The sequence below is a fragment of the Micromesistius poutassou genome, assembly GCF_964030765.1.
Source record: "Micromesistius poutassou genome assembly, chromosome: 15".
In the NCBI taxonomy this organism is placed as follows: domain Eukaryota; kingdom Metazoa; phylum Chordata; class Actinopteri; order Gadiformes; family Gadidae; genus Micromesistius; species Micromesistius poutassou.
The window spans coordinates 76,487-93,194 of NC_140285.1; the positions used below are offsets into that span (position 1 = coordinate 76,487).

Consider the following 16,708-nt stretch of genomic DNA (forward strand, 5'->3'; position numbering starts at 1 on the left):
AAGTCCAAGCGAGAAAAATGCCCCCCAGGCTGCTTGATGACATCATAGTATTAATTTCAATTTGCCACTGTTGCAGGTGCTCACCAAGCTATTTCCTATAATAGAAGTCAATGGGGAAAAAACCGTGGCTTCAACCATTCCGAAGGTGAACAACTCTGTGTACAAAAGTTGGCACACGTTTAGAATTCCAATTCATGAACAAAAGGCTCTTCCTGTTCATGTTCTGTGTATGTTTTCCGTTGCAAACCCAAACAACAGCCAGGTAAAACATTCCAAACATGCAAATTACAGTAGGTGTGTCAATTTCATTTGTTTCTTTGAGATCACCTATACAGATACGCACACTTATAGAGACAAACTTAAGGGATAGGCCTACACACGCTGATTCTGAGACACAGAAATACGTTGGTGTTTAACCTGCTCTTTGGTTACAACCTGCTGTTTGGATTGACTTCCAATATACATTTGCTGGAGTTTCTACATTTGTTGGGTGAGTCTTCAATTAATATCACTAAACTAGGCTAAGCTATGTTGAAGCTAGTAGGCCCAATGGTGCTGTGTGCTGTCAAACTGAGCTAAGTTAGACTGAACCAACCGCAGAAGCTTATGCATTTAGCCAATAATAATATTTTAATTAATGATCCACTATGTTAAAGTATAGTTAAATAATTGTATAGCAGTGTGTTTAACATGAAAAGCTAGATGGCTGCTAGTAGAAGTTAAAACAAAGCCTCGCATTTTGGGCTGAGGTTACTGTGACGCATAGGCCTACTACGATGTCAGTAGGCCTTTTTGCTTTATTTTCAACATCAACATTGAATAACATGCTATTTTTAATAAAATCCTAAAATATGTAAATACAAAATAAAGTGAACAATTAGGTAATAATCCTGCTTCCTTTAAGCATAATAAATATAAAAAGAAGTCCATTCAATGTAAATATTAAATTGTTAAATAAATATTAAATAATATTTTAAGCCAATCCACGGATCACATGCGTTCCGAACCGTGAGGGTTGATCCGTACGGATCATCCGTGGTCCGTTGCACCACAGAAAAGCTGTGACATTTTCAAGAATTTAACAACACAGGCTGGATTTGTATGGAAGCATTTAGGACAATAAAATACAATTGTGAAAATGAGAATGCAATCATCCATTTTCATTTTTGTTTTTCGAAACATGTCCAAGAGTGGGTGGAAAATACTCCACCCATTGGATGACAGAACATGAAAGTGGATTTGAATGTTGTAACTAAGCATCGTCATACTAACTTGTAGGGAGCATTGGTGTCACCTGCTCTTGCTCCAAGGCATCAGCTGTCTCTAGGCAACCCAGGCACCAGATTGAATTGATCTATGTTAACATTTCTGCCAACCACGGATACATTGAATCTCAACGTTTCTGAACCAAAAACCCTTCAAAATGAATGTTTCAAGATACGTGTATATCAATGTTTGGGTTTGAATAAACTGTTCGTTGCACTTTTGAGGCTCTTTTGGCATTTTGAGGGATAAATCCACATCTAGGTTTGAGTAAATTAACCTTTACATAGAACTCGTAAACTTGTAAGCAACGTGAACTATGCTTAGATTGTGTACATTAATGTTACTCATCACAGCGTCCCGCTCCTATCACAGGAATCAAGAATCAATATGTCCGTGGTCAGGAATAGACCATCCAACAATCCGGTAAGAAAACAAGTTTTTTCTTAAGTTACTCTTAAGTTAATGGTTAGCAAAAAGATTTTTATGATTCCTGATTACAGTAATTAATAAACAAGTTGGAATTCCATTGAGGGGAGTTCCTAGTATTCAATACAACTCGTTGAAATTTGTACAGCCCTTAAACAACTTTACTGTCTGAAATGGCTTAACGGGACATTTATTTATGACGCCCCCCTAGCCCAAGAGGTCAAGAAAAAACTCTCTTAATTAGCAAGGTGCACACCAAACATGTAGATAACTGCTAATTTATTGACTACACAAACGTGAATCCACACAATCAGAAACATTTACATTGTCAGACACTGAGACAGACAGTCATCCCCTTGAGCCATGTGCACCGCCGGCTTGGCCAGCGAAAAATTTGCATCCATTCCCGTCTTTGCATTGACCTTGTATGTATTCGTGCCGCCTCATCACAAATTTGCTTTGCTTTTGGTGCGCACGCAACTTAAATAGGTCAGTTTTCAGCTTTGCTTAGTATGTTTCAGCAGAGTCAGCTTCCCCGATTACAGGTGGCAGACTATTCCATAGATAGGGGGCTCGTGAGAACGCTCTGTTTCCCCCATTTCTCTTGAACCTTTGGTAATGAAAGAAGGCCAGCTCCCGATGAATGGAGGGGCCGAGTATAAGGAATAATAAGGTCCTTCAGTTAGGATGGTGCTAATTGCGCAATGCTTGTTGTCTGTGTGCACAATTGTGCTATTTAAACTTACAACTGTAAAAATGAAAACACAAACAAGCTTGTTCTATTATTTTGTTAATGAGCAGTGCTGCCCTGGGTCCAGCGCCCAAAGTTTAATGTATTTTAACATTTATAAAACTGCAGAAAATGCGAGGCACATCTTAACTAACTAACTCTATAACATTCTTGGACCATCTGCCAATGTCCCCAGATGCTGGAGAAGGGACATCTGATCTCCCATCTTCACCTGCCCTCTCTCCGGAGCTTTTACGTTCAGCCAATTATTTGTGGTCTCTGTGTAATTTATAACACACTGCTATGTTGTCTTTAATTTTATTAGGTTCCAAGCACAAAGTGCGAGGCAACCTATTGTAATCGTTAGTTGTATTATTATTCTGCCACTATTGTAATCGTTAGTTTTATTATTATTCTGCCACGTTTGATTTACGCAGCCTAAACCATTCGCACGCTTTTTATGAAACTTACTGCAGCTGTAGAGGCTGACTCAAGATTAACAGAGAGCAAATGTTACACTGATTGTCCCAAAGGTGGCGCTATAACAACTGTCCAAAAATGCAAACTTTGTAAAAACATATCTCGTAACTGTTTTGACTTAGTCATGAAACTTTGTTCACATATGCATATCCTCATGGTGAACAAATATGCCTCAGAAACCTATGACTTCCGGCGACCAGATTTTCCGCCATCTTGAATTTAGTTAAAAACATTAAATTCCCTAAGGATCCCAAGTTTTTTGACTTTGACAAAAATCCTTTAGCCCATATCATCTATGGACCATTATCTTCAATCTAAGTAAGACTAGTCTGTACAATAAAGATTAAAGCACCCAGGAGCCATTGACTGCTAAAAGGGGTGTGGTTTAAACCGCGAAAAGAATTAAATGCTCATATCAACATCAAATTGGACTCCTATGATCTTGACTCCAATACAAAAGTTGTTCAGAATCAAATTCTGAACAAGTTAAAACAAACATTTTCAAATAGGGGGTGGCATAAAAATGGGCATGGCCTGTCACTAAAATCGCCACAGTTCATAGATGCAATGTTTGATTTGAGCGGGACCGGCATAGTGGCTGTTGGGGATCAAAGTTTCAACTGCTCAAGTGAAATTAAGTTGATTGACAAAACAATATGGCCGACAGAGGCAGTGGCGTAGCCAGACTTTTTTTCAAGGGGTGGCAAGAGGGTGGCCAAGGCTTTTATCGGGTTCCAGGGGTGGTCAGTGCCACTCCGGCCACCCCTCTGGCTCCGCCACTGGACAGAGGCTAACAATCGTCCAAATTTAACTTAACGCCAAAAGGCAGGGTTAACTTAACCCAATCATCATCAAACTTGGTGTAGTCAAAGGCACATGAATCAAGATGAAACTGTCCAAATTGTATCTAAATAGGCCTAAAGGTGGCGCTATAGCAACAGTATAAAAATGCAAACTTTGAACAAGCATATCTCTTAAACGTTTTACAGACATGAAACTTTGTTCACACATGCATATCCTCATGCTGAACAAATATGCCTCAAGAACCTGAGTTTATTTGGATAGATTTGCGACTATTTTGAACTTTGTTAAAAACACTCAATTCCCTAAGGATCCTAGGTTTTTGGACGTACGGTCATGAAAGTTTGTTCGCCCAGCACCAGATCCAAGCTGAGGCTATTCCAGCATTGTCAACTCTTTATAGTCTGCGTCACGGTCTTAATTGTCAACTCTTTATGGTCTGCGTCACGGTCTTAATGGTTAGGGTTTCAATAAATTACGACCTTTTGATGACCATGATCTCTTCCGGGAGATTGTTTTGTAATAGCTTATCAAAAAGGTAGTAATTTTCTTCCTCTTTATGGCCCTCTTAGGAAATGACTTCCGACAATGCTGGCCAGGGCTTCAGCAGTCAGTCCCCCATTGTGAAGCAGGATGGAGAGAAGCGCGGCAGAGTGGAACCATCTGCCAAGAAGCACATTGCGATACCGTATCCATATCTGGTTCAAACCAGTCCAGTAAGGGTTGTGTGTGCGACAGGTAAAAGTGTGTATGTTTGCAGTGCAGATTTGTGATATGGCCACTCAAAGTCGTGCCGCTACCTTAACCTCGCCCTAGTCTCTTTCTTGTGTCCGGTGCCATGCTGGTGGCGCTGTTGGTGAAGGCCCACTACCCTGTGCCATCATCATCACCAAACTGCTCCAAACTCCTGAAACCCATCCCTTCTAATGACATCCTTAACCTGGTATGAGTCAAGCCCACAGACAGATGCATAACATCAACATGGGAGAAGAATAACTATACACTCCTATTTAGCCATTTAGCAGGGACTTTCTTCAAAAGCAACTTAGATTGAATTTAGATGAATGTCACTAAGGAGCAGGCCGGGGCGTTTGGGCATCTTGCTCAAGGACACCTACCAGAGATGGGGGGTTGAAACGCAGCAGCTTTCATCTGGAAGTACACCCTAACCCCTAGACTGCCACCCCCTCAGATGCACACAGGACACAACAATTTTTCTGATCAATTGAGGAGGCTGGATTTGAGTAAAAAATAAACACAATTTTGTTTCACTATTGTCGATCAGATCTTTGCTGGGAGGTGGATCCTGCAGGAGGCGTACTCTAGTGACTCCACTGATCAGAATGCCCTGACCCACACTAAGAGCTCCTGGGCAGAGTTCTCCAGGAGGCCCAATGGCACCATCCACCTGGACATGGCACACATGCTGAGCGTCCCGTGAGTAGCGCTCACTTTCACTTTCACTTTCAGCTCCCCCATCACAGGGAGAAGCGCTCGCCGCTAATGGTCGAAGACCAGTGGGTAGATCATTAGTTTTACTCGTTATATATATTGCATTAGACATTTTTGCCTCATGTCGGCAGAATAATTTTTTTTTATATTAAAGTGTACTGCAGTTGCGGCTGTAACAACAGGTTTTATTCCTTTCTTCATGTAACAGAAACAGGCCAATGTGGTGTGTCCACCACCACTTCAGGGGCATTGAACTTCGCAACAACTCACTATACCTCTATCTGCCCCGTAAGTAAATAAACCAATAAACACATGCATAATCGCATGGTACATTTGATGATGTGTAAACTTGCACTATGTTGATCTACAGTAGCTATTAACTCCATTAAAAGCGAGTCAATCCGTTCAGGGTTTTTATTCTCTATAAATTGTTTTATTCTTGCCCCTGTGTGAAAAATGAACAGTAACTGTTGACCGACAGAAACCGTTGTCCGATACATAATATAGCTCTGACCGTAGCGTGAACTCAAGCCACTAGAGGCTGCTAATGGAAAAACGTTCATAGTGCCGGTTTAATGGAAAGATAAGCCATGCAATGGGTCTCTATTTCAGAGTTCAAGGCAAATGCGACCTTCCACTTCATCAAGGCCTGCAATGAATGTCTAGTCATGACCGCTGTAGCATTTGTGCCTGGATATGGGGCTCTGGACTACCTGTTTATCTATGGTAAAGTAGTACTCGTCTGTCTGTCTGTCCCTATCTCTTTCCGTCTGATGGTTTTCTAGATTAAGCACTACAATGTGTGGGTTGCTGATAGTTTTGTTTACCTAATTTTGCTCCTTTTTGGTTTATTTTCAGGTCTAGATTTACACGACTATTGCATCAGACCAACCAGAGAGCTGGCCTCCTGCAAGCGCCTGGTGACCCCGCCCCCTTTCAAGTATCATGGAGCAGGTAAGAAATTACCTGTGTGTGTGTGTGTGTGTGTGTGTGTGTGTGTGTGTGTGTGTGTGTGTGTGTGTGTGTGTGTGTGTGTGTGTGTGTGTGTGTGTGTGTGTGTGCCCATCCAACAACCTCTTCATCTAACTCTCTATAGCTCCTGACCCGGTCGTGTTTCATGTGCCCCTTGCAGAGTTCTGCCCTAATGACTCGAGCGATTATCAGAGTCCTGAAACGCGTGACAAGGATTTTGTTCCACCGTGTCTTCACCATCGAACATAGTCTACAAGAAGATATCAAATGGCTCTATCAAAAAATAAATAATCTCTCAATGGAAATGTTGAAGACTATGATTGTTTTCAATAGTTTTTTCTGTCTTTAAAGTGTCACTATTGTATGCACTAAACACCTGCATTTCAGCTAAAACCTTGCTTCGTCTTTTAATCCATGGCAATATATTAATTGGTTCAATACTTGTTACAACCTTTGAATTAAAATAATGTTATTGTTCGTGTTACTGAAAGTATAAAGGCATTGTGATCATTTAGTTGTCTCTGTCACATTGTTTTCCAAAGTTGTTTGTGCGTTACTCGCTGAGAGTACCATATCTCAGACCAACATGTGTACTTCAACCTGCACTGAATGCATGCGCGCTCCCGCGGCCGTGGATACAGGGGTTCTCTCTCTCTCTATGTCTGTCTCTCTCTCTCTCTCTCTCTCTCTCTCTCTCTCTCTCTCTCTCCCTGTAATCCCAAACATTTTAACTTTTGAGTGGTCATTGGGGAATTAAGGAGCACATTGGCACATCCTATTTCAGGGGATGGGTATGGATGGTTTGACTTCTGTAGTTTTGTTTGTTAAGCGTATTACTCCAGGCATTATTCTTCACCAGCTGGAAGGTTCTAATAAAGAAATGGAATCCAAGCTATCTTTGGTCTTTGATTTAATTAATTATAGTGACTCTGGCATGTATATTGATAACCCAATGGAATTGACTGCATGGATATGGTAATTTAAACATTTAGTTTCTCATGTTGATTGCCATGTTAAGTTGGCGCAACTTAAAGCAGCTTCACATGTAGTTAACTACTTTTGCTGTGTTTGTGTAACTTGGCTTGCTACATTTGACTGGGTGGTAGCTTCTGTGTAGTGAAGCTTCATTCATGGCAGAGTAACTGGTAGCTTAGCTCACTACATTTTCAAAGTAGCTTTCCCAACACTGCTAGTCAGTATGATGGCAACATGCCCTGGAAAGAGTTCCTACACCGGTTTGAGAGCTGTGCTCGGACTAATCACTGGTCAGAAAAGAGTACGACTGTCCAGTTAAAGTTCTGCTTGGTGGGTACAGCAGGGGTAAGCATCCACAGAAACCCAAGGGTCTTCTCAGTGGGACTACAGCCGCCTGGTGGCCGTAAAGACATTACATGGGAGGAGATTCGCTGTCATAACTGTTCAGGCCTGGGTCACGTGAAGAGAGTGCGCCCCTCACCAAGGAAAATGACCAGAGCCCGAGCTTCACCCACCTACCCTGAAAGCTCAGAGGCTGCCTTGCTTCACCGTAAAACCAAAGGTCAAGAGATGAGCATTCACATGCTTGTGTATGAGCTGGAAGTGTGTGCTGTTTTGGACAGTGGGGCACGGAAGAGTGTGTTTCCTTTGTGTCAGTACAACGCTATCACCCAGATGTCTGACCACCACTTCAAACATCAACTACAACAACACAACTACCAGGTGTCGGGCCTGGTGACATACCTGTACTCGGGGTGGCTCACGTTCCTGTCCAGATCAACAACCGCCAGGTGAGCATGCATTTCCTTGTTGTTGACATAGCTGGTGAGGAGACTCTCCTAGGCCACCCATTCCTGACCCAAGGCCAAGCACACCTTGACTTGGGAAACCACCGCATTGTATTGTTTGAGGAAGTACCTTATGTCCACGTTCCTTCGTTCCTGACTGCAAACCCCGCTCGGGTTTCAATACCGGTTCCACCTGTTCCCACCGATTGTAGTAGATTCACTCATGGAAACCAGTTATCCGGTTGAAATCAGACAACCGAACGCATTAACAATATAAATGTTTACAAAATCTCAATAAAAAACACAGAAATAAAACATACAAAAAAACCTCTAATGGGAAATGTACATTAACACCGTCAGTGACCCACCTGTGTCACATACCAACAGTAGGGGGCGCAGCCGCCGTCAGATCCACTCATGGAAACCTGAACACAACGCGGTCGGATGAGTGATATATCAACGGCATCCCACACATCAGCTGACGCTACCCCCCACCCTCGCAATGTAGATTGTCATCCATCATATGGAACACACTTCAATGACAGTACGGCGGCAATATCTACAATTAAACAGAATAATATCACCATATGACACAGGAGCCGCGAGGAACGCGACTCACCAGTTATCCGGTTGAAATCAGACAACCGGACGTTGCGTCAACCGGCGTTACAGACACAGGGCGAGCTCCCAAGATTTTTCTAAATAAAAGCACAAACACCACAACGGGTAATACAGTAAAACTAAACCAATAAATGAATTGGGGCGGAATCTATAACACAACATACACACTTGTTACATATATATATTTTTTAATATTCACTTTTAAAAAGCACAAGCACAAGCACAAAGTGTGAGGCAACTGATTGTAATTGTTAGTATTATTATTTCTTTTTATGAAACTTACTGCAGCTGCCGGCCCTAGGCGGGGAGATGGTCCGTCTTTACCAGGAGGGCCCCTAACTACAGTCTGTCTTTACCAGGAGGGCCCCTAGCTACAGTCTGTCTTCACCAGGAGGGCCCCTAGCTACAGTCTGTCTTTACCAGGAGGGCCCCTAGCTACAGTCTGTCTTTACCAGGAGGGCCCCTAGCTACAGTCTGTCTTCACCAGGAGGGCCCCTAGCTACAGTCTGTCTTTACCAGGAGGGCCCCTAGCTACAGTCTGTCTTTAACAGGAGGGCCCCTAGCTACAGTCTGTCTTTACCAGGAGGGCCCCTAGCTACAGTCTGTCTCTACCAGGAGGGCCCCTAGCTACAGTCTGTCTTTACCAGGAGGGCCCCTAGCTACAGTCTGTCTTTAACAGGAGGGCCCCTAGCTACAGTCTGTCTTCACCAGGAGGGCCCCTAGCTACAGTCTGTCTCTACCAGGAGGGCCCCTAGCTACAGTCTGTCTCTACCAGGAGGGCCCCTAGCTACAGTCTGTCTTCACCAGGAGGGCCCCTAGCTACAGTCTGTCTTTACCAGGAGGGCCCCTAGCTACAGTCTGTCTTTACCAGGAGGGCCCCTAGCTACAGTCTGTCTTTACCAGGAGGGCCCCTAGCTACAGTCTGTCTTTACCAGGAGGGCCCCTAGCTACAGTCTGTCTTCACCAGGAGGGCCCCTAGCTACAGTCTGTCTTTACCAGGAGGGCCCCTAGCTACAGTCTGTCTCTACCAGGAGGGCCCCTAGCTACAGTCTGTCTTTACCAGGAGGGCCCCTAGCTACAGTCTGTCTCTACCAGGAGGGCCCCTAGCTACAGTCTGTCTTCACCAGGAGGGCCCCTAGCTACAGTCTGTCTTTACCAGGAGGGCCCCTAGCTACAGTCTGTCTCTACCAGGAGGGCCCCTAGCTACAGTCTGTCTTTACCAGGAGGGCCCCTAGCTACAGTCTGTCTTTAACAGGAGGGCCCCTAGCTACAGTCTGTCTTTACCAGGAGGGCCCCTAGCTACAGTCTGTCTTCACCAGGAGGGCCCCTAGCTACAGTCTGTCTTCACCAGGAGGGCCCCTAGCTACAGTCTGTCTCTACCAGGAGGGCCCCTAGCTACAGTCTGTCTCTACCAGGAGGGCCCCTAGCTACAGTCTGTCTTCACCAGGAGGGCCCCTAGCTACAGTCTGTCTTTACCAGGAGGGCCCCTAGCTACAGTCTGTCTTTACCAGGAGGGCCCCTAGCTACAGTCTGTCTTCACCAGGAGGGCCCCTAGCTACAGTCTGTCTCTACCAGGAGGGCCCCTAGCTACAGTCTGTCTTCACCAGGAGGGCCCCTAGCTACAGTCTGTCTTTACCAGGAGGGCCCCTAGCTACAGTCTGTCTCTACCAGGAGGGCCCCTAGCTACAGTCTGTCTTTACCAGGAGGGCCCCAGGATAAGATTGACATTATTGTCCGGAAGGCACAATAATAAGGGTTTTATGGTTTTTTTCTGGGACTGGGTCCCCACCCCCAGGGCCCCCACGCCCAGGGGCCCCACCCCCAGGGCCCCCACCCCCAGGGCCCCCACCCCCAGGGGCCCCAGCAGCAGAGCCAGGCGGGCGGCGAGCCGAGCGCGGGGCCCGAGGAGCGGGCCGTCCCGAGGGACTGCCTCAAGGAGCCCCGCTGCGTGCCCTAGGGGGCGGGCCGTCCCGCCTGACGACGCTCCCGCTCCATATCCGTCCTCTGGTTGTAAATACACATGTATGAAGATATACCTGAACTGAGGACCCCCCCCTGGACCCCTGGACCCCCCGCGCTGCTCCCCACCATCTCGGGGCCCAGGCCGTCCCCAGACCCTCAGTTTGTTTAAAACGTCCTCGTTTAGAGGGGCGGAGCTCTGCCCCCCCGCCGCCCTCCTCCTGCTGCTCATCAGACCCACAACACAGCACAACACAGCACAACACAACACAACACAACACAGCACAACACAGCATAACACAACACAGCATAACACAACACAGCACAACACAACACAACACAGCATAACACAACACAACACAACACAGCACAACACAACACAACACAACACAACACAACACAACACAACACAACACAACACAACACAACACAGCACAACACAACACAACACAACACAACACAACACAACACAACACAACACAACACAACACAACACAGCACAACACAACACAACACAACACAACACAACACAACACAACACAGCACAGCACAGCACAACACAACACAACACAGCACAACACAACACAACACAACACAACACAACACAGCACAACACAACACAGCACAACACAACACAACACAGCACAACACAACACAACACAACACAACACAGCACAGCACAACACAACACAACACAGCACAACACAGCACAACACAACGCAACAGAGCAGAACACAACACAACACAACACAATGGAACACAACACAACACAACACAACACAACACGACACAACACAACACAGCACAGCACAACACAACACAACACAACACAACACAGCACAACACAACACAGCACAACACAGCACAACACAGCATAACACAACACAACACAGCACAACACAACACAGCACAACAGAGCACAACACAACACAACACAACACAACGCAACACAACACAACGGAACACAACACAACGCAACACAACACAACACAGCACAACACAACACAGCAGAACACAACACAACACAACACAACACCACAGCTCCATGGGGGGTTGATGCCCGGGCCGTCGGTCCCTCCTCTCGTGCGTTCGCTGCGTTCACGGCTCTCTTTGTACACTGACGCTCCTGACGGACGTTTCTCGTGCTCAGTCCCATCATGCATTGCGTTGCCACAGACCCTCACCCTAGCGACCCGGGCTGGATGGTGACCGCGTGGCTGACACTGCGACCCTACGGAATAAAACCACCGTTTTGAATGTTGGACCTCCACTTTACCGTTCTTATTCAAGAGTCACAACCGAGAAGCATAAACATTTCTAATGCATCGTGGGTAAAAAAAAAAGTCAGAAGAAACTTTTTTCCCATGATTCCCTTTGTTCATTTCAAATGATTTAAACGTGGACTCCGCCCGAACCTTTGAACCTCCCCGTGGAACTTCCCTCTAGACTAGGATGTGGAAATACTGAGATGACTCAAGAGTTTAAAAAACAGACAAACATTTTCTCATACCACAGTTTCTCTAATCTGTCCCCGGTTCTTTATCAAAGAAATCTCACACCCATGGGTCTCTCACACGCATGTGTAGATAACTGTACAAAATGATATATATATATATATATATATATACAGTATATATATATATATATATAGTGCATCTGCGATTCTTCATTAGCTTCTATGTTATATCTTGATTGATGTTCTCAAGACAGTGGAACCATTTCATGCAATACACTTGGAAACAATTGTTTGAAAGAGAAAATCCTCCCTGCTCTGCAAAAGCTCCCCCTGATACGACCACACAATGAAACTTATTCCATGCCGAGAAACACCAGGACCTGTTTTATGAAGTGTAGGTGTGTCTGTACACCTAGACCATTGTGTAAGGCAAGGATAACCTGCAACGCAATTAAGGAATTTGGCAGTGCATAGATAACGATTTTTAATTTGTCGTCATATCCACAGCTAAACCAACGCGGCCAGAAGGACAGTAAGGAATAACCACTGGGGCACAGAGGGATGTCTGACTCTTTTCTGTTGTTTTTTGTAAAAAAGATCACTGTAAAAAAACGATGTATAATACCTCCAGAATGTTTGTTCCCACTCTTAACATACAGCTTTGTGAAATCGATAATAAATTGTATATTAAATAATTTAAAATCATCTTATAAACCCTTTTGTTGATGTTAATCTCTAATCCTCATCAATGAGCATGTCTCTGTGTTTCAGGTTGTTGATTAGGACTGTAGCTATTTTTATAATGGACTTTTGACAAACGTTTAAGATAAGGGAAGATAAGATACATATTACTTCATCAGTCTGGATCTGGAGAAAGCCATTGACCACGTGGGTGTGTTGTCCTGTACTCAGTAGGTTTGGCGACGAGGGAGGGTTTTATATTGATAATAGGGCGCTAGTATAAGGGAACATGAATGGTCTGTCCCTGTGTGAGACTGGGTTGGCTGTCCCATCCCAGTAAGAGGCCTTGGTTCATGGGCCTTCAGTGCCACACTAGAGCATGACCCACTGGACGTCCAGTCACCGCCGGTGAGCCCCGAGGGGGAATCAGACGTCTTCCACAGCTGCTCCCAGCTGGGTCTGTCGGAGACGGTAGGAGAGAAGGCCGCCGGTGACGGGGGTCAAGGTGGAACCGGCCGGACAAGCAGCCGTCCTCCAGGCTGGACCTCCAGGGGAGGCTCCGGGCCGCGGCTGAGGAAATACACCCGGCACACCCGGGTCCCGGAGCCAGAGGACTTCTGGGAGCTGGATCCACGGACAGGTGAGGCTCTGTCCACACGCTACAGCAGTGGTCCTCCGATGGGGGTAGGCGGCCCCCTAGGGGTACTTAAGAGTACTGCAGGGGGTAAAAGTTCTACATTAAAAAAATAACATATATTTTAGTTTTAATTCTGAAAGCTAGACAATAGTAAATCGAGCAAATGGACAAGTGGTTGAAATGTTGGTTTTCCCGTGAAGAACAAAGCGCATCCAGAAACACCAAAATTTCATCCGTTTCAGGAAGAATAAATTATTTAATTATTAATTATTAAATTAAAGCGATTGGGGGGTGAAGACCGCAATTTAGCGCTCGTCTCCGTCTCTATCTCCATTTCCCTCTCTCCTTCGCACCAGCAGCTACGTCACTCAAATCGATCGCTATGGCAACGTGCCGAGGCAAGCAGCACGCACACAAGCAGCACGCACACAGGCAGCACACACACAGGCAGCACCTAACCTTTTTATTAACTTTAACATGTTATCTTTGTAAAGGCTTAGCACAAAAATATATATACCAACCAGGTCTTCATGTACATTTTGATTGCTTTGAAGTAAGTAGAATAATCGGCATATCATTGCTGATATGACCCTAAGTGATGCAGCAGACGTACCACTGACAGTGATTGGCTGCAAGGTGTTCCTTAAAAGGAGATGAACACTTCACTGGTCACTGCAGGAGCTGTACATAGAAGCTGCTCTTGCAGCATCTGGAGGCTGAGGTTAGGAGGAAAGGAGTTATGACAGTTCTCAGTTGCTACAAACCACACTAGTTCTCTATCTAGGGCTGCCTTTGTCCCCTCGATGGTGTGAAGATCACCCTTCAGAAAAATGAAATGGACATTTATAACAGATGTGTTTAAAGTGAGTGTAAAAAAACACAGACTTTCCGTGAGAAAACAAGGGTGAGAAACTCATCTCAAAAACACTATTAACAAAGGTTGCAACTATGGAACCACGTACCGGCACTTTGACTTTGGTACCATGTAGTGTGATCAATATAAGCACTTGTATATAAATTATCTAGTGGTTCTACGGTGTTCAGAGGGAACAGTAGTCTTGTGTCCTGGTGTCTGAATAGGCTTGTAGGTCTGAACTGTTGTAGCGGCTCAACATTGAACTGATCTTTGATTTGCTTTTGGACTGAAGGTTTCTGTTACTAATCCACTATTTCTTCAGCTTCAATCATTTTAATTGCAGTGTTTGCCCTGAACATTTCCTTTTATATATTTTAATCATTGGTACCAAACATTAAATAATATCTCACTCGAAACAAATTCTATATTAAACCCACATTTTAAATAGTCTAACCTTTTATATTAAATTTAAAATGTTATTTTAGCATAGGTCTATGACAAAGATATGTATTTCAAACATGTCTTCATGTATATTTTGATCGCTTTGAAGTTAGTAGAATAATCTGAACATTACTGAAATGACCCTCAGTGATGCTGCAGATGTACCACTGACACCCAGTCTCTATGAGCACAAGTGGAAAGTAACATGTGGTTAAAGACTTCCTGTTTGATCAAAGTTCCCCTAAAGACTTTGACCTGCTGTCATACAGAACACACAGAAGGACCAAGCACTCACAGGGGTAAGAGGATAAGATCAACTCTCTGAAAACACTTTAGACCAGAACATGGCTGAGGCGATTTACGCAACGCCCAACATGATGACCGAGGTCAGGAATACACAAGGAGAGGGAGAGGAGAGGATGGTGGACATCTTGGTTTGTCCTGAGAGCCTCAGAGATCAACAGCAGGACTCTGTGGGGACAGAAGAGTCCTCCAAGTCTCTGGGAACAGGAAGAAGTCAGCGGCCAGACGCTGTGATCCCTACCAAGTGTCACATCTGGGCAGTGGTGGTGCTTCTGGGCCTGCTGTCTGTTGTAATGCTGGCTAGACTGATTGGGTTGGCAGTGAAATACAAGACTGTAAGCATGGACAGAGACATGGAGCAACTTCTCCAAAGGCTGAAGAATTTAACGGAACAGAGAGACGCACTGCTTTGTAAACAGGAATGTCCAAATGGTTGGGATAAGTTTGGTTGTAAATGTTACCTCTATTCCAACGAGAGGCTATCCTGGAATAAGAACAGGGAGTTCTGTGTTTCCAAAGGAGCAGATCTGGTGGTTGTGGACAGTAAAGAGGAGATGGACTTCATTAGCAGGTTGTACAACTCGTACTTCTGGCTCGGAGCGACAGATGAGGCCGCTGAAGGGATGTGGAGATGGGTTGATGGGACCGTCCTGTCACTGGATAACTCCTCCTGGAGCAGAGGGGGACCTGATGGTGGTGAGGACAGGAACTGCTTAAAGAGGATCTGGGAGCAGAACCAATTTAAATGGACGGATGAGAGCTGTGAAGCCACAATCAGGGCGCTTTGTGAACATAATTTAATGAAATGATTGATTAACACTTGTATATAAATGATCTAGTGGTTCTACCGTGTTCAGAGGGAACAGTAGACTTGTGTCCTGGTGTCTGAATAGGCTTGTAGGTCTGCAATCGGACTGTTTTAGCGGCTCTGATATGCCTTGTTTATATTTTATTGTCTGGACTGGTCTCTTTGAACTGATGTCTAATTTACTTTTGGGACTGATGCATAAAAAAAATGATATTCCCAATCAAGCAATGTTTCATCTGCAATATTTCTTACTCCAGTATTTGCCCTGAATCTTTCTCATAGTTCCATTGTCACGATAAATGTTGTACTATATTTAATATATTTTCTTAATCAAATAAATCAAATAATAAATTGTACATGAAACGGTCATTTGAAATCCTCTTATTCTTTTTATCAACAAATCGTAAAAAAACATTAATATTTAATGTTTTAAGGTCCTATGTTCGTTCTCTTCAGAGAAACAAGTTCTGCTATTGAACTCATTCCTCAGTAAAGTAGGATATCACGGAGTATAAACATGGTAACACATATTTGATTTCCAGGTATCTGATCACAAGCGACGTTGGAGCGACTAATACTCATTTTAAATTCATATTTTCCTCTTTATTGCAATAAAAGACGTTGTGTCCTTGAGCAAGTGTCTCCAGAGCGGCAGGTCGCTGGTGTGTCAATGAAACCACAGCAGCAGTTCCACTGCACCAGTTTGACCAGTCAGTCACGTGACGACCTGACGGAGCAGCCCAGCATGCGTCCACATCAGGCCTCCTCTGATTGGTCGTCCACCTGCCCATCATCCCAGAGACCCGGGGCTCTGGGAGCCAGGGGCCCCGAAGGCGTCCCTCAGCAGCTGGTCCAGGTGTTGTGTGTGTACTGGTCCCGGCTGGGGCCCGCCCCGCCCGGTGGGAGGGGCTGGAGGTGGGGATGGGGCGGGGCGTAGGGGAGGGGAGTGTGCAGCTGGCTCAGCGTCAGCCAGAAGGCGTCCGGGTCCGCCTGGATCAGGTGATGGAACATGCTGGAGGAGGAGGAAGGGGAGGAGTCAGCAGCACGCCGAGACAC

The 16,708-nt window shown here is 45.0% G+C and overlaps 2 protein-coding genes across 2 annotated transcripts in view; both read left to right on the plus strand.

The window, feature by feature from the left end:
• Positions 1-15,653, plus strand: part of LOC311360206 (hepatic lectin-like) — a gene marked incomplete at both ends in the record, with an annotated part of 50,798 nt that extends 35,145 nt beyond the window's left edge. Inside the window, one exon of the mRNA XM_084480293.1 lies at positions 15,149-15,653. Within this exon, the coding sequence (XP_084336419.1) occupies positions 15,149-15,653 (505 nt within the window). The remainder of the gene's footprint in view (positions 1-15,148) is intronic.
• On the plus strand, positions 4,279-10,468 carry LOC311359654 (uncharacterized protein; the record flags this gene model as incomplete). The annotated part of the gene is made up of 10 exons (XM_084479718.1): positions 4,279-4,391; positions 4,520-4,646; positions 4,989-5,140; positions 5,364-5,443; positions 5,768-5,881; positions 6,014-6,109; positions 6,288-6,346; positions 7,760-7,893; positions 8,278-8,329; positions 10,367-10,468. 10 exons carry the CDS (start codon positions 4,279-4,281, stop codon positions 10,466-10,468), a joined length of 1,029 nt encoding a protein of 342 aa, XP_084335844.1.
• Positions 15,654-16,708: the final 1,055 nt, after the last annotated feature.